The sequence below is a fragment of the Budorcas taxicolor genome, chromosome 21 (genome assembly GCF_023091745.1).
Source record: "Budorcas taxicolor isolate Tak-1 chromosome 21, Takin1.1, whole genome shotgun sequence".
NCBI classification, from domain to species: domain Eukaryota; kingdom Metazoa; phylum Chordata; class Mammalia; order Artiodactyla; family Bovidae; genus Budorcas; species Budorcas taxicolor.
In genome coordinates, this window is record NC_068930.1 from 9,009,744 (window position 1) to 9,032,258 (window position 22,515).

General features: G+C 46.7%; 1 protein-coding gene across 1 annotated transcript in view; it reads left to right on the forward strand.

The window, feature by feature from the left end:
• The window catches only part of ADAMTS17 (ADAM metallopeptidase with thrombospondin type 1 motif 17), a 393,371-nt gene that overhangs the window by 303,330 nt on the left and 67,526 nt on the right, over positions 1-22,515 (forward strand). Inside the window, exons 18-21 of the mRNA XM_052659846.1 lie at positions 5,205-5,285; positions 14,305-14,462; positions 17,585-17,744; positions 20,097-20,232. Of these exons, the coding sequence (XP_052515806.1) occupies positions 5,205-5,285; positions 14,305-14,462; positions 17,585-17,744; positions 20,097-20,232 (535 nt within the window). The remainder of the gene's footprint in view (positions 1-5,204; positions 5,286-14,304; positions 14,463-17,584; positions 17,745-20,096; positions 20,233-22,515) is intronic.

Consider the following 22,515-nt stretch of genomic DNA (forward strand, 5'->3'; position numbering starts at 1 on the left):
TTAGGTTTTTATTACAGTTTGAGGTAAAAGTCCCTCTGCATTCCTTTGTATGTAAATATACAGTCATCCCAACACTGTTGAAAATAATGTTCTTTCTCCATTGAATATTCTTGGCATTTTTGTTTTAAGAAATCAATAAGGGACTTATTTCTAGAGTCTCAACTGTATTTCATTAATAGAAATATCTGTCCTTATGCTAGTACCACATTGTCCTGATTCTAGGAACTGACTAGAACTTTGAAAGCAAGAATTGTCAGTCCTCCAACTTTATTCTTTTTAAATATTGTTTCAGCTAGTCTGGATCCCTTGCATTTGCATATGAATTTGAGAATCACCTTATCATTTTGGGGGGGAAAAAAGCTGGAATTTTAGTAAGGATTTTGTTTAATCTGTAAATCAATTTCTAGGTATTTCCACCATGGACATGTAGCATCATTCCATTTATTTATATTTTCTTTAATATCTTTCAACAAGGTTTCTGTAGTCTTTGATGTAGATATCTTGTATATCTTTTATTAAATGTATTCCTGTGTTTGTTTTTAATATTAAGTCAAATGTTTTTCTTAATTTCATTTGGAAATGTTTAACCCTAATGAATACAAATGCAGTTAATTTTTGTATATTGATCTCATATCTTGTAACCTTGCTGAACCTGTTCTATCAGAGTTTAATGGCTTCCCTAGTATTTTTCTACATATGAAGTCTTGACATCTGCAGATAGAGATCACTTTACTTCTTCCTTTCCAATTTGAATGCCCTTTGAAAATCTTTCTCTTGCCTAGTTGACAGAGAGAGAACTTTTAGTACAGTGTTGAATAGAACAGGCAAGAGCATTTCCTGAACATCCTTCTCCTCTTCCTGATCTTAAAAGTAAACCATTAAATATTTTACCATTAAGTTTGATGTTAGCTGTGGGGTTTTTATAAATGTTCTTTATCAGGCTGAGGAAGTTTCCTTTTATTCCTACTTTGTTAAGTATTTTCATCATGGAATAGTATTAAGTTTGCCAAATGCTTTCTCTGTATCCATTGAAATGAAAAAGTGTTTTGTCCTTTTTCAGATAAATTACACTGGTTGATTTTTATATGTTGAACCAACCTTGAATTCCTAGGATAAATTATCTTTGACCATGGCATATAATCTCTTTTTATTTTGTTGAAATAGGTTGCTAGTGTTTCATTGAGGTGTCTTGTGTGCATATTCATATATGATATAGCATATTTTCTAAAAGTGACAATTTTGAAATAACCTTAATGTCCTAATCACAATTTTTAAATAACCTAAATCAGTAGGGAGTAGTTACATAAGCTACATTGCAATGTAAATGAAAAATAAGGAGAGCTGCACATACATGGATAGAAGACATAACCTGCTTTTCTTAAAAAAAATGTGGTATAATACAATACTCATAATGCTTTTCCTAACACTTATATAAAATATAGACAAAACATATACTGTTTGATATTTTCATATTTGTATTTGTGTAGACATTGGTATAAGCAGTAAAATATCTGAATGACTATACATCAGACTGATAATGGCAGTTCCCACGGGGATCGGAGTGGGATTTACCTGTATTAAAATTTTTATAATGGGGAAATATACCTGTATATTTCTGTAAATTTAAAATACATAAATGTTTACAATCATAAAAATTAACTCATTGATACATATAAACCCATGTCTTAACAAATTTTACTGTAAACTAAGGGAAACTTCTGTTAGCCCACAACACAGTCCTATTATTACCATACAAACATAGATGCAGTTGGTACACTTAAAACTGTGTCAGCTAAAAATTGGTAATAAATTTAGAAAGAGAATTAGTATAGGATCAACACAGATATACTGCAATAGGAAAAGGAGGAAAGGGATAAGAACAAACAACCAGTTAAAGAAAACAAAAAACTCACCAGCAAAATATTACCGAGAAGCTGAAAATAATCATCAAACATTATTGCTATAAATTCCAAAAGCTGATTAAGTAATAGCCTCAATGAAAGAAGAACCCATTGGTAAGACACGAGAGCTCAAGGAGCAGCCAGTGAAGCAACAGAGGGAAATGAAATGAGACTCAACTGAGGAAAAGGGCAGAGGAAGAGAAAGAGTCCACTACAGAAAGCACGTCTGCGTGGGTTCAAAGGAAAGGGACACTGCTGAGAACACAGCGAGACGCATGGAGGACAGGACTGAGAGAAACGAGCAAAGCAAAATGGAAACAAAGAATCAGAAGGGCAAGAAACTGAGTGAGCATTATGGAAGAAAAAGGGGGTCAAACAGAAATAATTTGGTATTCCTGAAGAAAGAACACTAACAAATTGATGATATATATATATATATATATATATATATATAAAAATTATCGGTGGCAGAAGGCAATATATTTCCTTCTCCAAAGATCTTCACAACCCAGGAATCGAACCTGCATCTCCTGAATTTCAGGCAGACTCTACCACTGAGCCACCTGGGCCATCCCATGGACAAAGGAGCCAGGCGGGCTGTAGTCCACAGGATCACAAAAGAGTTGGACATGACTTAGCAACTTAACAAAAACGTATATATACATATATATATGTATGTATTTATATATAGTGTATTTTACTATATTACAATTCAGAAGCTATAATTTTCTTTGAGTCCATCTCAAAGAGAACAAACTTGAGGCCAGCAAGAATTTATTAGAAAAACTGAAAAAAGGACACATAGTCAACACTAAATTAATTTTTAGGACTAAAATAACTGCAGGAATTATATTAGAGTGCAAAAGATAAATGTTGTAAATTAACAGCATAGAAATGATTCAGTAAATGTTGAAGAGCAGTGTAAGAGAATGAAGGGCAGTGTATTATGTTGATTTCCTCATCTTTTAATATCCAGAGATTAAACTAGTTTATAGCTGATAAGTCATGTATTAGAAGTGTAAATGTAATTAAAGGTTCACAGGAAAACATCAGAATAAAAAGAGGTAACGGTGAACTAAAATGGATGGATGAGGGAAAAACAGAGCTAAGATACTGACCCACACACCATGTTAGCCGTGAGAAGTGTGACTGCCATTAAACTGCTCGGAGATCTTTATGATGTCTGGGAGAGAAACAGTATGATGATCTCAGTAGATGCAAAAAAGCACTTGATTAACTTCAATACCTCTTCATAACACAACTCTTAACAAACTAGGGAAAAAGAGGACTTCCCTAACCTGATGAATGATACCTATCACATTCTCACTGCTGACATCATTTTCAGTGGGAAAATTCCCTTCCTCCAACTTCACGAATAAGACAAGGATGTCACTATCTCATGTGGTCCACAATGTGGTTTTGTAAGTTCCAGCCAGAATGGCGAAAGAAGAAGAAATCCAAGGCATAAAAATGAGAAAGGAAGGGACAAAACTGTCGTTCGGTTACATTTCAGTTAGCAACATAGAAACCCAGCTAAAATACACAAATTATTATAAATGATAAGTGTTAGAAAGACAGCCAACTATAGGATATATTGAGTTGGCCAAAAAGTTCATTTGCATTTTTACGGGAGTCTTTGACCTATCCAATATCTTATAGTATCAATATACTTCCTACCGTATCCTTTTATAACTTTAAAATTTTGCACCTTGGGTACACATTGCCAGACAAAACTCTTAGTTATTTTAAAGTTGTCCCTGATCTTTTAAAACTATATACAATATTCTGTTGGCATAAAACGATGTGCATATGTTTATATGCATTAAAAGTTGCTGAAAAGGCTGGTCATCAAAAATAAGGGTAATTTTCAATGTAGTACAGTTTGTTTGTAGTTTTTCCCCTTTTGTTGGTTTGAATTATCATGTACTATATTTATAATGAAAATTGAACCATGTTTACTAGGAGAAAATGAGGAAATAAACTCCTCAAAATAGATATTTCCATAATCTCTACATACTTGGGCCAGAAATTTCTCATTTTAAAAACTCCCCTGCTGATTCTGATGATCACATTTGGAAACCACAGGGGTAGGAATTATCATCTAATTTGGGACCCTCAGCTAAACTGCTGAAGCAAATGTATATTACCTTTGTCTAAAACCCAAATGTAAACCAAAACCAAGTGATTACCAGCCTACATTTCAGAATCTCACCATTATGTTGGGCTCATTAATTGACACAGTTGCCCTGTTAACCAGGCTTTAGCCAGCCCCTAACTTCCTCCCTGGCAGCCTCAGTCATTTCCTTCCAGAACTTCACTAACCACCTGCCTTATTGGGCATGTGTGGGGTCAGAGCATGGGCCGAAGGCCCTGACCTCTGAGGGACCCCATTATACTTGGAAATAGGGAAATGGACAAAAGCATACACTGCAGTGGTTGCAGAGAAGTCCAAAGGGCAGTGAAAGCAGGAAATGATACCTGGTGATAAGGCAGTGGTTTTGTCGTAGGGTAAGTAGCCCAGTTTCTGCCGTCATCCCGTAGAACCAGGGACAAAGTACAGCAAAGGTGGAAGGAGCCCAGCAGATGGGGTGGCCAGGGACATTTGGCACCCGTGCTCCAGGGCGATGCTCTTCACACAGAACTCCAGGCTCGCTGTTCACTGGGGCTGCTGCAACCAAGTACCACAGGGAGGCATGAATAAACAGGAGACACACACTGTCTCAGTTTGGGGGCTAGTAGTCTGAGATCGATTGTTGGCAGTGTTGGTTTCTCGTGCAGGTGAGAAAGAACCTGTCCCATGCCTCTCTCCTGCTTCTGGTGTTTTGCTAGCAGTCTTCGGCTTGTAAGAGGCATCGTCTTGATCTCCACTTCGTGATCACACAGAATTCTCCCTGTGTGCATGTCTGTGTCCAGTCTTCCTCATGTTTTAACTGCACCAGTCCTATAGGACTGGGGGCCCACCTGCTCCAGTACGACCTCATCTTAACTAATTACGTCTGCAACAGCCCAGTTTCCAAATAAGGTCACATTCTGAGGTCCGGGGGCTTAGGACTTCATCATATGGATTTGGCGGTGGGAGGGACCTAGTTCAACTCATAACACAGGCAAATGGTGCTCTCTGGAATTTGGGCAGCCAGGATACTCTGGCTAGAGAAGAACGCTTCTTATCAGTGGACCAGCTTGATTTCTCAGAGCTCTGAAGTCACCGTGGGGGTGGAGCAGTGGGTTTTGGTGGGGGTTGCTGTGAGCCTCTAATGGTGGGTGGAGGTATGTTGGTTCACCTGTGTTTATCTGTCACTACAGGTTATATTGAAGCTGCCATCATTCCAGCCGGAGCTCGAAGGATTCGTGTGGTGGAGGATAAACCTGGCCACAGTTTTCTGGGTAAAACGAAAATGTTTGACTCATAGTTTATGTTCTGAACGTTGATTTGGACGATCAAGCTGCTAATTTGGGTCAGCAAAATGCTGACACAGTGCTCTCAGACCATTGATTTTAACTCTTATTTTAGGCGTAGTGAGCAATCAGCATGTACCAAGCAGTTCTGTCGTATTTGGCTAAAGTGCAGCCAACCCCCAGGTGGATGAGGGGAGGGGGTAAATAGGAACCACCAGCTTTGGACAGAAAGGCAGGTGATAGAAGATGAATGAAGGACGTTGTAAGGAATCGGGGTAGGCTGAGTCCCCCAAAGTAACTGCAGGAGCGCTCAGGCACCCAGAGCCCGAGCAGCAAGGGTGCAGCACCCAACTTGTGGGAGCTCCTGTAGGCTGTGGGTGGCTCTCGGGGCGACTCCTTATCTGGAAGAAGAATAACTGCTCTCAATCTAATGGAAGCCCAAAAGAACACTGGTTTCACTGAGTACTGTGTGCCCCAAATTCCCAGTGCCAACTGCATGGACGATTGCTCATCTTTCTGTTGAAGGATTAAGTTTCATTCCACACTGGTCTTCATTGCCTTCAACAGAGCTGACAGAAGTGTGCTTAAAGCCCAAGGATTGTTCCGTTTAGCCCCTTCTTAGCCACAGAAGATCCTCTGAGTGTGCCCTAAACTCAATTCTCAGACTCTCCATGAGTCCCTGAGAGGTCCACCTCATGCTCAGATACCAGGGTGGCACTAGTGCTGAGCTGACACACAGCCGTTCTGAATGCTGCCTCATGCAGGGCCCGCCTCTGCCCTGAGTTCACGGGGATGGGGACGTGCTGTGCCCCCTGGCCCCCAGTCCTGCTCCCGCGTTCCTGTCTTGGGCTGGATTTCGCATGGAGGTGGCTAACCTCCTGCCCAGGCACCCCTCTCAAGCGTCCTCATGTTGTATCTCCCCATCTGTGTGGCAAGGTGCTGTTTGAGGTTTTTTTTTTATGTAAGACATGATCTTTTTCTGGCTTCAAACTTAAGAATTAAGCTATTTTGGCTAAAATGAAGTTTACTCATGAAACGCTTTTATTTCATCCTTTATCACTGATTTTTAAAAACATGGCTTTGTCCACATCCCTTACTTTGTAGATAAAAGTATCTAAGTCTTTCTTTGAAATGGTCTCCAGTTGAAAAACCCAAAGTCTGATGAGATGGACGCAGACCAAACCTCTAGTAGGCAGGTGCACAGAGAAGAGCACCATCTTATAGAGGAATTGCAAACCACTTACAGACACCGAGATAGCCCTCTCACACCTGACTTGGGAGTGGGCACAGGAGCTCCTGTTTCTAAGTGCCTACACCAGGCTCGTGGGCAAGCAGCCTCCGGGGGTCCCTACTGGGTCCCAGACAGCCCTGCCCCCTCCAACTCTCTCACCTGCTGCCCATCCATCCACGTCCTGGAAGCCATAATGGGCATTGCTCTTCCTGCTGCCAGCCTGGGACCTGCTGTTCCTCAGGTTGGCATCCACACTGGTCTCCAGCCCTGTGGTTTTTCCCACGCTGGCCTGGTCCAGCCTGGCACTCTTCTCTGCAGCCATCCAGCTGTTGCTTTACAAATAGAGTGACGCTCATAAATGCTTTCCAGAACAGGGCCTGCCCTGCTCTCTGCAACTTTTTCAAAGTGACAGCCTTTTTACCAAATTCTTGAAGAACACCAGCCCCTTCTTTCTGCCCATCTAAGGATATTTGGTCGACTTTATCAGCATTTGTTTTGGGGCCCCATCACCCAGTGTCATGCCAAAAGTTAGCGTTTCCAACTGTTCCATTGGCCCTCCCCTACCTGGAGATGTTTCTGCTCCCCAGAAGCATTGGTCCTCTGTGGGAATCTGACATCACCTTTGACCTTTATCTTATTCAAAACTCATGATCCTGATATCTCAGGTGCTGGCACAATTCCAAGGTCAGTTTCCTGGTCCTTCCGTAAAGCACCAGTAGGTGCCCTGCAAGTTCTTCAGCTTCCTGTCCTGCCGTTAAGACTTCCCAGCACCATTCCACCAGCCCCAGGTATCTGGTAAAGGTGGGAACATGATCCTTACGTCTGCTTTTCTGTGTGATAGAATAGACAGAAGGTTGTCAGAATCCTTTAGATCCCTCGACATCTAATTCCTGTAGTGAAGATGACTTTTCACTGGAACCTGTTAGGGCCAACAAGTAACCCCTAGAGGATGCCACTGGGGGGAGCCAGCTTTCTCATGGTGGTCCCTCTCTGCCCCTGATGCCAAGGGCCACAACTTCCAATAACAACACTGACACTGACGTCGTGAGTCCCAGTCACTGAGCTCTGCTCTGCTTTGAAGACCTGACCCCTGATCTCCAAATACCAGAGTATTGCTGTACCTAATACACTGAGGAGGAAACCAGGGCTCTGGGAGTTCAGCTGCTCATCCAAGCTTCTCTCCAGCTTGGCCTGCTGCAGCTCACAGAGGCGTCAGTCACAGCCAGAGATTGGATGGAGGCGATTTTTCACTGGAGAACGTGTTAAACCTGCCCATTGCTACTGCTTTGATGTGTGGGTTTCAGAGAAGCACATATCCATCTGAGGAGATAGGGTCAATGTCTCAGGACGAATTCTCAGCTCCCTAGAAGCACTGGACCTCCCTGGGAGGTTGGAGCCAGACTCTGACACCTTCTCTGCAAATCACAGTTCCAGTGTCCCAGGGCCTGGTGTGTACACGAGGGAAATCCGAAGGCGGTCCATGCTCGATATGTTTCTAAAGTCAGTTCAAAGAAGCCTCGTTTCCACCCAGGGCTGGGTGCTTTGGATATCAACCCTGTGTAACTGAATTGCTCTCCCATTTGCGGGAGCAGTTCCTGAAGAATTCACCCCACCTACCTTCAACCCACGCTGCCTGGCTTTCTGCTCTAAACCACCTGGAACAGGAAATGCCTGTGCAGTTTGCATCCATAGCTGAGAGCAGAGCTGGCAGAACTCCGAGTGGAAATAAAAGGAGCTGACTCCACGCCAGGATGAGAAGTAGGTTGAATGTGGGTCAAGCCTTCCAGTGGAATCCAGGAGGCAGAGAGACAGGAAGGAGCCCGGCTTCTTCACAGTGCTGGGCGAGAGGTGGGCATGCGGACAAGGTCTGCCTGTGTCTGCCTCGGAGCAGTCCAGAGAGGAGCCCGGCCATCCCGGCAGGAATGCCCCCTCTCCGCTCCCCAGAAAGGCTCAGGATCTCCCGTGGTGCCCAGAAGTCCAGGGACATTGTGTCAATGTCTGCAGAGAGACAGGAGGGCCAGATGGAAACGGACGGTCCCCACGTGACCTCACACTTCGGGCCGTTTTGAGGAGGTTTGGCTCTGCCATGGTAGCAGGGGAAGGCGTGTACTCATCTTCATCCCGCGAAAGTCTCTTCAGCTGTTGAAAGGCTTCTAGTAGCTCCTGAGCAAAACACACAAAAACAAGTACTGTTGCATTTGGGGCAGAGTTTAAACATCCAACTTCTGACTGAGGCAGGACCAACAAGTGCAAATCTCCTCCCCAGTGAATCCGAACTTCTGACATTATGGATAGGATCACGTTGCTCTGGCATCGCCTTTGTTCTTAACTCCATTATTTCTCTGTCAGAGCAGAGCATTTGTGGGAAGCCTGGTGTGCTGCAGTCCATGGGGTCACGAAGAGTCAGATACCACTGAGCGACTGAGCAACAACATAACAGCCCCTGTCGGGTTTCTCAGCCTAAAAATTCTAATTTCAAATACAAATTCATCTCAAAATGCTTACAGATGAAGGGGGCCTGCAAATACCATTGATGCCAAGGACTGAGAGGAACAGGAATTTCTGGAGCCCAAAACTTGTTTAATTTTGGAGGGCTTCTTTGAGGAACAGAATGCATTTTGTATACAGCCTTGGAAAGGGTACCACGAGGGGCTCTGGAGCTTCAACTCCCCTGGGTTGTGCAAACCCTGCTCTGGGCAGCTCACTCTGGAGGCTGCTGCAGATGGCCCAGGAGTGACCTGCACACCTGTTCTCTGGGGCTGACGTGCCCCACAGGGTGGTTTTCTCATCAGACTCCACACTGAAGCTGTCCACTGTCAGTGATGTTCAGATCTTGAGATTCGAGCAGACTTACTGAGGCTGCACTCATATTCTTCTGAAAGGATGTCAGGTGCTAACGTCCAGTTTTAGCAGGAAGTTCAGAATTCCGGCATGGACCATAGCAGCCTGCAGATTTTGGATCCTGCTGCCTAAATGACTCACCCCAGAGTCAGCGGGCTTGCAGCAATCTCCATGATTCTTGGAACTGATGGCCTCCTACTTAGAATTCTGCCTCTGAGTTATCCTCCTGTGCAAAACGCATGAAGGATTGTCATCATGAGCCCACTGTCCCGAGGAAGGGTTGCCGTGTTTGGATGAGGGGGTCAGTGGCGGTGGTGAAACTGGCTGCATGTTCTGCAAGCTTGCAGCTGCCGTGCAGACGACTACAGCAGAGCTTGGACAGGCAGAGTTTCTTCTTTCTGGGGCCATGAGAGCCCGCCCCCCATACACACACCCCCTGAAGCTGTGACAGTGAGATTTTGCCAATTCAGCAGCCCAGGCCAGGACCTCCAAAGACCAGGCAGGTGCCTTCAGAAGTCGCAAGAGTGCCCAGCAGCAGAGTGTGGATGGGAAGGCTGATGGTTTACGTCTCTTCCCAGCTCTGCATTCACAGAGCTCACGTGGCTCCCTGAAATCTGCCACGGGGCACGTTTACAGCTTGAGTAGTGACAAGCAGTGGAAGTCTAGGCTGCTTTCCCGCCCTGTCCCCAGCACTGTGCCATTGGGTGTGTCCCTCCCTGTCCTGCTCCTTGCCTTTCTGGAATCGCCAGGGAGCCACTGCCTGCCTCTCTCGCTTGCCCTCCGTCTTTCCTGGCTGCATTCACCCTTCTATGACCTCCCCCGCCCAGCCTGCGGACCGGCTATGGAAACGTCTCCTCCCCTCATCCCTACCGCCCCACAGGACCCTGCCCTTGTGGTGAGGGGGTGGCACGTGCCCAGCGCCCTCAGACTCTGTTCCTGGGGGGACCCACAGCAGGCGCTTCTGCCCACAGAAATGGGGCTTCCCCAGGCGGTCCCCACACCTCTGTGTGGTGTTTCTGTGGATGGGTTATAATTGGCTCCAGCTGTGCCCTCCTGCACTTTTTCCAGTTCTTCCCACTCTTGACCTCCCCGATGCTTGCCTTTTGGCACGAGGGTGGCGTGGTTTTCAGTTCATAATCCGATAAGTCCTGTTAAAGTGCCTTGGAAACAAGGCCAAGTAAGAAAGAGCCACCTCACCCCAAACAAGTACCAGACAGGGCAGGGTCCCAGATAGGGTTTAAGGCCCGGATGGAGTGTGCCTTTCTGAGTCTCAGAGGGTACTAAGCTGACTTCAGTAAGGATCCTAGGGTGACTTCTAGAAATCCATACTCTGCCCTGCTTCTATCATGGTTAATGTTTTTCAAAAACCAACCTCTAAATGTGACATGTGAAAGCTAAACCCAGTCCTCGGTTTCTGAGTTGCCTTCAGGTACCACTGGGCCCAGGGGGATAAAATGGTGGGAAATGATGCCTGTATCCTGGCACTGCAGTCCTGCCTCAGTGCACTGTCATCTGAGGACCTCTTGCCACGTACTGGCAGACTCAGACTTAGATCGAGTCTCTGGGCAACTTTGGGAAAGAGAGCTGCTGCTTCCCAAGGTGAATGCAAGTGTTGCAATCAACTCTTCCTGTCCCGAGCTGGGTGGTGGACCTGCTTCTGGAGCTGAGGAGGAGTTTAGGGTCAGCCTCCCATGACTGGGGAAGAACACGTCCCCAGAAGCTCCTTTGGGGGTTGTTACTTGCAGAAGGACAGAGAGATGTCAGGGAGAAACACACTCAGTTCAGTTCAGTTCAGTCACTCAGTCATGTCCAACTCTTTGCGACCCCATGAACCGCAGCACACCAGGCCTCCCTGTCCATCACCAACTCCCGGAATCCACCCAAACCCATGTCCATTGAGTCAGTGATGCCATCCAACCATCTCATCCTCTGTCATCCCCTTCTCCTCCTCCCCTCAATCTTTCCTAGCATCAGGGTCTTTTCCAATGAGTCAGCTCTTCACATCAGGTGGCCAAAGTATTGGAGTTTCAGCTTTAACATCAGTCCTTCCAATGAACACCCAGGACTGATCTCCTTTAGGGTGGACTGGTTGGATCTCCTTGCAGTCCAAGGGACCCTCAAGAGTCTTCTCCAACCCCACAGTTCAAAAGCCCTAATGTGGAGCAAGGCCAGGCCCGGCCGGGGGCACTGAGTGCCGGAGTTGACTGGGGCGCAAGCGCGGGCTGAGACGGGAGGGGCGGGCCGCCCCAGTGTGCCCTGGTCTCTGTGAGGGAAAGGGGCTCTGGGGGTGGCCGCAGAGTGATGGTGGTCAGCAGCCAGCTTTACAGAGACTCACTCTGCTCGTCTTGCTGATTCCAAGTTGCAGAGATTCTCAACCCGCTCGAGCGTCCCCCGCCCAGTAACAATGACAGTAAGCCTGCCCTCTCCTTCTCCGCCTCTGCAGCCCCTCTCTGCCACCTCCTCTTGCTTCTCCTCATGGGCAGGGTGCCTCCCCCCACCCCAAACTCTGCACAGAAACTGAGCTTAACAAGGAGCCATGGAGCAAGTCCAAGCTGCCAGGCACTCCAGCTGCCTCTGCTCCCTGCTTTTCCTGCCGTCTCAGCTCCGGGCCTCCCCTCAAGAAGGCCTTCCCCAGCGGGCCCAGTCTCTGCCCACACACACGTGAGCCCTGGACTGGCCTCTGGCTCAGGGCTTCTGCAAGTGTCTCACGTTTATCTGTCTTCTCGCCCACCTCGCTTTCAAACCCTGAGCTACCAAGGGCAGGAGCTGTGTCTTCAGCACCAGCTACAAAGCCCTTGGAAAGAGGTAAAAAAACAATTGTCCAAACCTTCAGAGGAAGTGAAAGAGCAGCGAACACCCATGCACCTGTTGCTAGATACCCCAATAGCTAATATGGCCGAAAGTACTTGTAGGCTGGTAGTTCACTGGAAGCTGTGGAAAACCACAAGCTTAGGTGTTTTTACAAGGATATGCAGAACATGAGGCATCACAGTGATCTGAGGTTGGAATGTGTTCTCTGGGAGAATATAACATTTGCATATTTCAGTGTCTGTCATAAAACTCTAGACTTGTGCTGTAACCTAACAAACGTGGGACCTTGGTCTGTTTAGGTACCAGTCTCCACGTGGCAATAGCTGTGTGACTTCAGGCAGGATACTGAACCTCCCTGTGCCCCCATTTCCTCATCTGTGAGAAAGAAGACAGTAATCCTTTACCTTAGAGCACTGTTGGGAAGGTCAAATGGGTAAAAACATACAGAGAAGCTAAACCAGAGAATGTGCCCCTTAAATGGGGCCTTGCAGGTGGTGGCTGAGGAAGAGAAAAAGGAGCAGAAATTGTGAGTATCCCAACAGACTCGCTTCCTTCCAGTAGCTTGGAGATCCCAAGAGTGGGTAGAATTCTTTGAAGGGAAACATTGGGTTCTAAGTGGTGGAGTGTTCTGTTTTCAAAGCCGTTCCTGGAGTCCTGTAATCCGCAGCCACGCGCTGAGCAGCCACCCTCACTGAGTGTGGCCCCTCCTGGAAGCTGTCCTACTGGGAGGCAGCCCTACCCAGAGCCCTCGGTTTCTCCTGGTGGTTCCTGTAAATGCGGAGTGCTGAGCCTGCACCTCCCCCTCGGGGCAGGGGAGCCAGCCAGGACCACCATGTCCTGCAGACCAGGAAGCAGATGGCAGCAGCCCCAGCTGCTTGTGGCCTGACCAAGATTGGACCCATCAGGTCCTAACCTGGGCCAGGGCTCATGGGCTCAGGCTTAACTGAAACTACTTGTGGGTTTCAACTCTCATTATCCAAAACTGGTATTATATGTGGGCATGTTGTTTCTGACCTTATAAGCAAAGAGTAGGGAACCTGATTTTATTGATTCTGGACTGAGCAGGGTTCAGGGATGCTAGCAGAGAATGTGGCATTGGGCTTGGGGTGCACAGAGAATTTTATGTTTTGAGTGACATAAAGACTTGCTATTGACTATTTTCATTTACCACCTTCTCTTACATGTCAGAGTACATTCTATAATCATTGTTTACTTTCCTGAATAACAAAGCAAAACAAACCAAGAAAGCCCAGAATTTCACTGTAGAATGCTCTCTCATGAGAACCACATGACTCTAAAGCCTAAGTGAGGGAAAAAAACAAAGAAATGACGGGTGAGCAGTGGGGTGATAATAAATACATGGCTTGTGTGGAAAACCAAATCTTTGCTATGGCCAGTCAGCAGAATGTCAGTTCCGTGTCAGTTCCAACACACTGAGAGAGCAAAGTGTGAAACTGGCAGAGGCCATGAAGCTGAGGCTGGGTGCACCCCTGCCACTCCCGAGGCATCCGCTGACTTACTGCCACGTCTGTCTGCAAGCAGCTCAGGGTGGGAGACTCCCATCTTTATGGGCACTTGCTTCTTGAAGGAGCATCTACTTCACTAATTTGGGGCTATCACATCCTTAAGGGATACTAGAGTTAGGCTGCCCTCTAAAAAGCCCCAGGTAGGTAAGAGTGAAATGAATGATGAATTTTGCTAAAGCTGCAAAACCTGTTTTGGAGACTTGGACATGTTGAAATAGAATCCATTCATCCGGCAGAAAACCCTCTACTCTGTAAGTCTAGTGAAATACGATAGGGCTGTGTGTGGCTGTCTGCGTCCTCTGGCATTGCTCCCCACACCCACTCCATGTGAGCTGGTTCTGAGACACCAGCCCGTGCTCTGAGGTGCAGGAGTCGAGGCAGCTCGTGCTCAGGGACCTGGGGTCAGGAGCCGTTCTCTGCCCGTGAGCCAGTCTTCTGTTCTCAGAGAAAGCTCCCTTTGTCTCAGGGCAGGCCTCCCTCCTCTCCCCTGTGGAGGCGGAACATGAGAGCTCTGACCCACCCCTCAAGACACCCCTCAAGATTCCCTTCAAAGACAGGCTGACTCCCCCAGTTCCGTGGTGTTCCATTTTCTTTCTAGCTCTCAAAGACTCCAGTAAGAGATCCATCAACAGTGACTGGAAGATAGAGCTCCCTGGAGAGTTCCAGATTGCAGGCACAACCGTCCGCTATGTTCGAAGGGGCCTGTGGGAGAAAATTTCTGCCAAGGGACCGACCAAAATGCCACTGCATCTGATGGTAATTTGCTGTGCTTTTGTATTTGTCCTGAGTTGGTTGGGTCCAAGAGGTCTACCAGTTGACTTCTTCCCTGGGGCCCTACGGGAGGAGATACACTTGGTTCCTGGTGGTTTACCTGGCCAGCTGCTGCTCCAGTCTCTCTCTTGGTTTTTCCCTTGTATAATCCTTTTTGCCACATGCTTCAAAATGCTGCCCTCTCAAAATTCTGCCTTGGCTCTTTACTGGCAGAACTCCCATCTTTTCCAAAAGGAACTACCTCCAGGATGGAAATGCTTAGTCATGTGGCTGCCAGGGAGACCCGGCATTATTAAGCAGACAGTCCCACTCAGAGTCCGTTTTCCTATCAGGTGGCTTAGATTTGCCCCACACTTTGTGTAACTACATCAGAAACTACCTTTTGAAAACAAACTGTTGACTCTGTTTCCAAACCGACACCACTCAGGTTTTCCAGACTCAGCTTGCAACTAGCCTTCAGGAATTGAGACAGAAACAAATTCTGCTGGACTGTTTACTCCCCAGATGGTCTCAAGAAATCTGTGGAGTTGGGCCAGATCAGGGCCCTCTGGTCTTACATGTTGTCTCAGGAAGGACCACATGCAAACCACTGAAATGTTTGGTTATACTGCCTTTTAAGACTGTGAAAGATCTCCAGGGAAAAGAATGCCACCATTGCCTTCTCAGGGTTCAGGAGTTCTCGTGGCTAACTTTGGCTAGCTCATAATGACTGATTCCATGTCTTCTTCCAAAGAATGGGGATTGTGACAGCTTGTGTGTATGTAATCAAAGCACAGTTTTCCCTCCACGCCACCCAAAGTCTCTACTTGGAAGTTCTTATCATCCCCATTAATTTGTGGTCTCTGGCAGCCAGCATCTGTTTAAGATTAGGTGATACCCGAGAGATTCCCAGGCCACCTCTCAGTAAGAATCTCCTGAGGAGACGAGCTCTGAGACTGAGCAGAGATGTCTCCCACGGTGGCCCTAAGCCTGTTACAGTTTCCAGTAAGAGCAAAGGGAGCTAGTTCCCATGGCTGACATAGTGCAACAATCCACACCCTAAAGCTACTGCAGATATACATTTGAAAGTTGATTTCTGGGGCCTGAGAACCTGTGTACACTTATGCGTTCAGTCGTGTCTGACTCTTGCGGCTCCGTGGACTGTAGCCCACCAGGCTCCTCTGTCCATGGGATTCTCCAGGCAAGAATACTGAAGTGGGTTGCCGTTTCCTCCTCCAGGGGATCTTCCTGACCCAGGGATTGAATCCGCATCTGCTGTGTCTCTTGCATTGCAGGCAGATTCTTTACCGGCTGAGCCATTGCGAAAGCCTGTACCTAAGCCATTTCTCTGTGATTAGATTGTTTCCTAATCTAAGTCACTGGAACAAATCCTCCTGTCCTGAGTTAAAAGCAGTTATTCAGAGGGACTAAAAGACGAAGTGAAAGATAAGATAAAACCCAAGATAGCAGTATCACCTGTTAGCACATGAGTTGCTTTTCTAGCAAACACCAAGATGGGTCTATTTCCCTTCTTTCCCAAAAGCTTGCATAAACTGTGAGTGAATTGTCAGCCCATTAAAGCAAATGCACAGCCTGGATTCATTCAGACCATGATAAACAAAACTCAGGGAATGCAACAACTGCCACAGCTGAAGTTCCTGCCTTCTTGAACATTAATCACTTATCTTTCTTGAAATATGATTGCTAGTTACTTCCAGTTTCTAAACCTGGAAATGAGAGGAGCCCGTCTTCCTCTGAAGGGAAATCCATTGTCCCCTAACTGAGGTGTGCTCATTGCTTGCGAGGTCAGGAGTGCCCATAGAGCCATGGGGACCTGCATTTGAAACCAATTACGTACATGCACACACAAATTATACGTGGCTACAAAATTGCATGAAATTGGTTTCATATGGATTCTCAATTCACCAGCCTTATTCCCATACTGAGATAATAAAGATCTCTTTTAAAGAGGTTTTTTTTTTTTCTTTTTTAACTGGAGGCATTTTTCCAAATGTATTACTGCAAGTCTATTTCTTGGAGAAGTAGATGTTTATTCAGTTTGGGCTGCTCTTAGCACCCCACCCCCCCCCTGCAACTCCAGGAGGGCTGGGAGATGCTTGGGCAGGAGAGCGACTCCTGTCGTCTGGCACACAGTCTGCCCGGCCTCCGTCAGGTCAGATGGAGCACCTTCTGCCTCCAGCTCCTGCTGACTGGCTGTCCCAGAATTGCAGCCTGGAAGTGAAGGTGCTGGCTGCTTAGACCCAGGAGTGCCACCCGGTTCCAAGCCTGGGCTGAAGATGCACCACCAACAACCAGGCCATTTGAAGCTCCCACAAGAGAGCTTCTTTTGCCCCATTAGGTACACATGGGAAATAACGCCCAAGGAGCACCTCTGTGCTTACAAGGCTTGTCAAATGCATTACCAAGCTAAGAGAAGGCCCCTCCACCTGCCCACTTGCCAGGACTTCAGACCCCAGGGTCTGCAAGCTGCAGGATCGTGGCTCCCCCGTGCCTCACTGCCAGCTTTAAGCCCGGTGCCAGGCCTGTGCCACCCTGTGGGCACTGTCGTGATCCTAGCTCCCATGGTACAGGAAGGCTCCTGCATCCTTGACGGGCATCCACAAGGTTCCCTTCCGGTGGCTCTGTTTAACCTGGAGCCTGCCGTGCACATGGCAGTGACTGGTGCTCAGGGAGTGAAGAGTGGCATTCATTTTCAAAGGAGTCACCCTACTTGTTCAGATGCCTGTTTAGAAAAAGCAGTATATCTGTGTCTTCCTCACCCACAAGGGCAGTTTCGTGGGTGATTACATGGAGCAGGTGAAGTGTAGTTAGAGCACTCAGACTGGCTTATCCCCAAATCCCTCATCTAAACCAGTCCTCTCTCCAGTGGAAAAGAGTAGAGCTCCCTGCCAATGGTTTACATATGCTCCCGCCCCCGAGTTGAGCATCTGTGCAAACCAAACCTGAAAGAAAGGAGTGCCCCTGGAATGAACCTGTTTTGAAACCCCCCAAAGAATGGGCTATCCCTGGTGGGAAGACAGCCACAACACGGGTTGGCTTGCAAATTCAGCAATCCTGTGGGCTTTTGCTCTATTTCAAAGTGGCCTTTTATTTTGCTGCTGATGCAGGTGTTGTTATTTCATGACCAAAATTACGGAATTCATTATGAATACACCATTCCTGTAAACTACACCACTGAAAATCAAAGTGAACCAGAAAAACCCCAGGACTCCTTGTTCATCTGGACCCACAGCGGCTGGGAAGGGTGCAGTGTGCAGTGTGGCGGAGGTGAGCAGCAGGGTTGTGGGCTCACTGGGTGTGGGGTTTTACCAAACAGAGGAGAAGTGAGTTCAGGGCACTCTGTGGCAGGTGCACATTGCCTGGGAAAGTCTGGCCACATAAGTAACGTATTTCTGTGGAATGTAACTGCATCCTGCTGCAAATTTCTCTGGTCAGGGTCTTCTTCCAGACTCCTCCAGACTGAAGTTGCGTCCACATGGCTGCTTTGCCTACAGCCTTTGATGCTGATCGGAGTGGAGGTTTGACTAATGTGTAGCTGTGTCACAAGTGTGACAGGTGACCCTGGGAGTGTACAGAACAGACTTTCATCTGTTATGCTTGGTAAAAGGGCACTGGAAGATGTTTCTGACCTTCAAATACCCTTTCCTTTTTGCCACAGTCACCAGTGGAAAAACGTGGAAACCAGTGGAATCAACAGTAATATAATGGAAAGAAAAGTCCTCCAACTCCAGTGAAACACTCTTGGCCTGGGTTCTGGCTTCATGATTTGCCTCCATTTATTAGCAGATGATGTATTCTCTCTGTACCTAAATTTCCTCACCTCCAAAATAGGATGATCAGCCCTCATGCCCACTGCACGAGGAAACTCAAATACCATGAACATCAATATGAACAAAGAACATCACAGTTGTTACTGTGTTGTTTAGGAGGAGTGAAGGGAAGCATTCTGAATTCTTAGCCAAAAGCACCCTGACAGGACACAGAGCAGGGTCATGGGATGGAGGCAAGTCAGGTAAATGTTGATGGACAGAGTTAGGACAGAGGTTGACCTGGACCCTGGAATGCCAACCCAGAGGGTGGGCTGGCAGGTAAGACGTGGGCACAACACTGGTCCTGCAGGGCTGATGGCACCAAACTTCCCCCAGGCCAACTTGCTGCAGACTCAGCATGGCCCCAGTACAAGAGTTAGCAGGCTTCACTGGCTGGGGTAAGGGGTGCCGTTCTGCAGCTGCCACTATCACAACCTTTTATGGCACCAGTGACTCCCAGCTCCCTGACCTGCAACCCAATCCAAAATCTGGCTTGAGGCATCTCTGTGCTTTCTATGCTCACTCAAGTTCAGGGCTGTACCATGACGAATTCCCCAGAAGACAGACTGATTGAGGAGCGTGGGATCCATATAGTTGTGCTTGCTGCTGCTGCTGCTAAGTCGCTTCAGTCGTGTCCGACCCTGTGCGACCCCATAGACGGCAGCCCACCAGGCTCCCCCGTCCCCGGGATTCTCCAGGCAAGAACACTGGGGTGGGTTGCCATTTCCTTCTCCAATGCATGAAAGTGAAAAGTGAAAAGTGAAATTGAAGGCTGTCAGCCGTGTCCAACTCTTCGCGACCCCATGAACTGCAGCCCACCAGGCTCCTCCGTCCATGGGATTTTCCAAGCAAGAGCACTGGAGTGGGGTGCCATTGCCTTCTCCGAGTTGTGCTTGACTTTCTGTTGGTCTTTTAGTATAATATAGCTAACATAAAGTATTAACCCCTACCAGGTTCTGTTCTAAGCACTTTATATATCAATTCATTTTAACCATCTCTAAAGCATCCTGAGGCATACGGAAGTTCAGTGAGCCAGCCCGGTGGAGTAAACCAATGCACAGAAACATGATGGCTAAGTATCAATCCTGTGCTCACTCTGCTAGCTAATAAACCAAGTGTGAACCCAGATAGCCTGGCTCCAGAGGCTGCCCTTCTAGCTCCCAATCATTCATCCCCACTCCTAACTAAGTCATGGCCAAGCAGTGTGCAGGGTGCTTGGGAAACACCCAAAAGAATGAATGTGTAGTCAGCTGGGGTTTGTGAGGCTTCCCAAGAGCAGGTGATGCTCGGGCATGAGCGGCAGTTGATAGAAAAATTTTCAGGTTGGTCTGTGTCCTTCAGACAAGCCTTCCTGTTTCTCGCTTCTCTCCAGAAAGCAGGAATTCTGTAATAAGTAACTGTCATCTCTGGTGAGGGCTGTTGTACAGTTGTTTAATCAAGCCCAGATCTCCATAGACTTCAAACAAACAGATACAGAGACTGGTAAGCTTTGTAAGAAATCAGAGACCCAAATCAGAACTTTGGCCCCAATGAGCCCCAAGGTGTCCAAGAACACAGCTGATCTGAAGCGTCGCTTCTCTCTGATCCTGCTCTAGGGTCGTTCTCCTGCCCCTGCTACCCCTGTCCTGTCTCACACACCCTCATCCTTAAGATTATGATCCCTCTCTGACAACGCACAGGCATTAGAAGAGTCAGTTTAATTGATGAACTGATCACAAGGTGCCCCTGAACCTTCCTCCACATGGTGAATAAGTGGCCTTTCCAGGCATGCGTTCTGTGGCCTCTCAGTTCTGTGCACTTTGGTTTCCAGGGGAACGCAGAAGCATCGTGTCCTGCACACGGATTGTTAACAAGACCACAACTCTAGTGAACGACAGTGACTGCCCTCAGGCCAGCCGCCCGGAGCCCCAGGTTCGAAGGTGCAACTTGCACCCCTGCCAGTCACGGTAAGGAGCTGTGTTCTCAAGCTTGGATCCTTCAGGGGCAGAGCAGCAGCACCCATGAACAGGGTATGGTGATGCGCAATTAATACCAGTCTTACTCTGTGTTCCATTGTTGATGCTGAGTGATTTTTGATTGTTCAAAATACTCAATTTCTGGCTACTAAGCCATAACTTTGATAGCAGTATACAGTCCTCACTGGAAGGCGTCTCATAGGGGACCATTAAGAACATCTCACGAATAAAGAAACAGCCATCTCCACACACTTTCTCCTGGCACATGTCACCTCCTCCAAGTTACTCTGTCTTGGAGAAAAAGGAACTCAGAGTGTGAGTACCTGTGAGTAGGTGTTAGTGATTCTGATTGGTTAGTGTTTGTGATTGATCTGATTTAGTGGCTGAAATTAACATCAGTAAGTTGTTATTGTTTGGGATCCATCAGAACTTCTGTTTCCAACCCTAGCTTTCACGGCCATGTGCTCCAAAGTGCATTCTCTTGGGTTGTTAACTGAGATGAATTGTGTGGAATGTGTTCATCAGTTAAGCCTCCTTATTTCCATCTTAGTGGGACTTTGCATCTGATTCTGTTGTATCATGTAATATCATGCCTGGCCTCCCGTTCTGCCCAGCGTTGAAGTATGTGGCTTTTGTTTTGTGGTTCTATGCATCAGGTTAAGGCATGTATAGCTTTTGTAAAGAGGCTGGACTTTTTATTTATTTATTTATTTTTTATTGAAGGATAATTGCTTTAAGGCATATACCCTGAGGAAAGCAAAATTCAAAGAGGCTGGACTTCTAACCTGGCAGTTTTTTGGGTTTCTTAAGCTCAATTTTTACCACTCACCTGGTGAAAAGTATCACAAAGCATTTGGTTTTGTTTCTGACCCTCTTTTCTTTGTCAAACTGATAAAATGTGCGTGAATAAGAGAGGGAAGCCAGAAGGGGAAGCAAGGTGAGATGTGGTTTTATGTGGTCCTTGGAAAATTAAGAATGAAATTTTCTACCCTAATGGTGAAGGGCATGAGAAACAGCTCACTTCTAGAAGTCTTGAGAATTTGGGTGTGAACAGCCATCCTGCAAACCTATCAGTCGACTGATCGGTTTATCAGTCAATCAGTCACACACACATAGGGCTGAAGAAAGAAGAACTTGCCACTGTAAAGACGTAGGTATCAGAGAGGCCACAGCTTCTTTTCCTGAAGGTAGAGATAGCTGGCTCTTGTGATATGATTAGAAAGGAGAGTAAGTGACTCTAGAAGAGACATTAGCATAGGTTCAAAGGGATAATTGAGCAAGAATGATCCTAGGGACCCACTCAAGAATCATATTCTACAGTCATTTATGTTTTCATGCTATTTTAGTATCAAAATCTTTTTAAATTATGCACAGAAACGAAACACATGAAACATGAATTCAGAGTTGGTCTGAGTGACTTGAGATGCATATATAATTGGGAAGAGTGGTTCAGTGCACTTAGCCTTCCCCTCATCTCAGTTGGCCCACAGCACCTCTGTGAAATACCAAGGGGTAAAGTTTAAAAACTATCAGTCAAGGTTTCTCTTTCCCATCATGATGGAAGAGCTTATATTGGACAAACCCTCAGCATTCTCCTAGGATGATATTCTAGAGCTATGCTGATCAGTGCTTCCTTCCCTGGTGGCTCAGCAGTAAAGAACCTGCCCGCAAAGAAAGTTTGATCTCTGAGTTAGGAAGATCCCCTGGAGGAGGAAATGGCCACCCACTCCAGTATTCTTACCAGGAAAGTCCCATGGACAGGAGAGACTGGTGGGCTACAGTCCATGGGGTCACAAAGAGTCAGACACTACTGAGCATGCATGCACGCATGCACGCTGATTGATTGACATGGTAGCCACTAGCTAGTCCAAATCAAGATGTGTTATAAATGCAAAATACACACCTGACTTCAAAGAATTCGTCTGGAAAGAAATTATAAAATATCTTATTAATTTTTAATATTTATTACATGTTAAAATAATTACATTTTGAATGTGTATGTATGCAGTCGCTCAGTCATGTCCAACTCTTTGCAACCCCATAGACTGTAGCCCACCAGGCTTCTCTGTCCATGGGATTTTCCAGGCAAGAATACTGGAGTGGGTTGCCATGCCCTCAGCTCTAGGATATCTTCCCTACTCAAAGATCAAACCCATGTCTCCTGTGTCTCCTGCTTTTGGGGAGGATTCTTTTCCTACTGAACCATCAGGGAAGCCTGTTGTATTTTGAAGACATTGGATCAAAATGCAATATATTAAAGTCACATATTTCTTT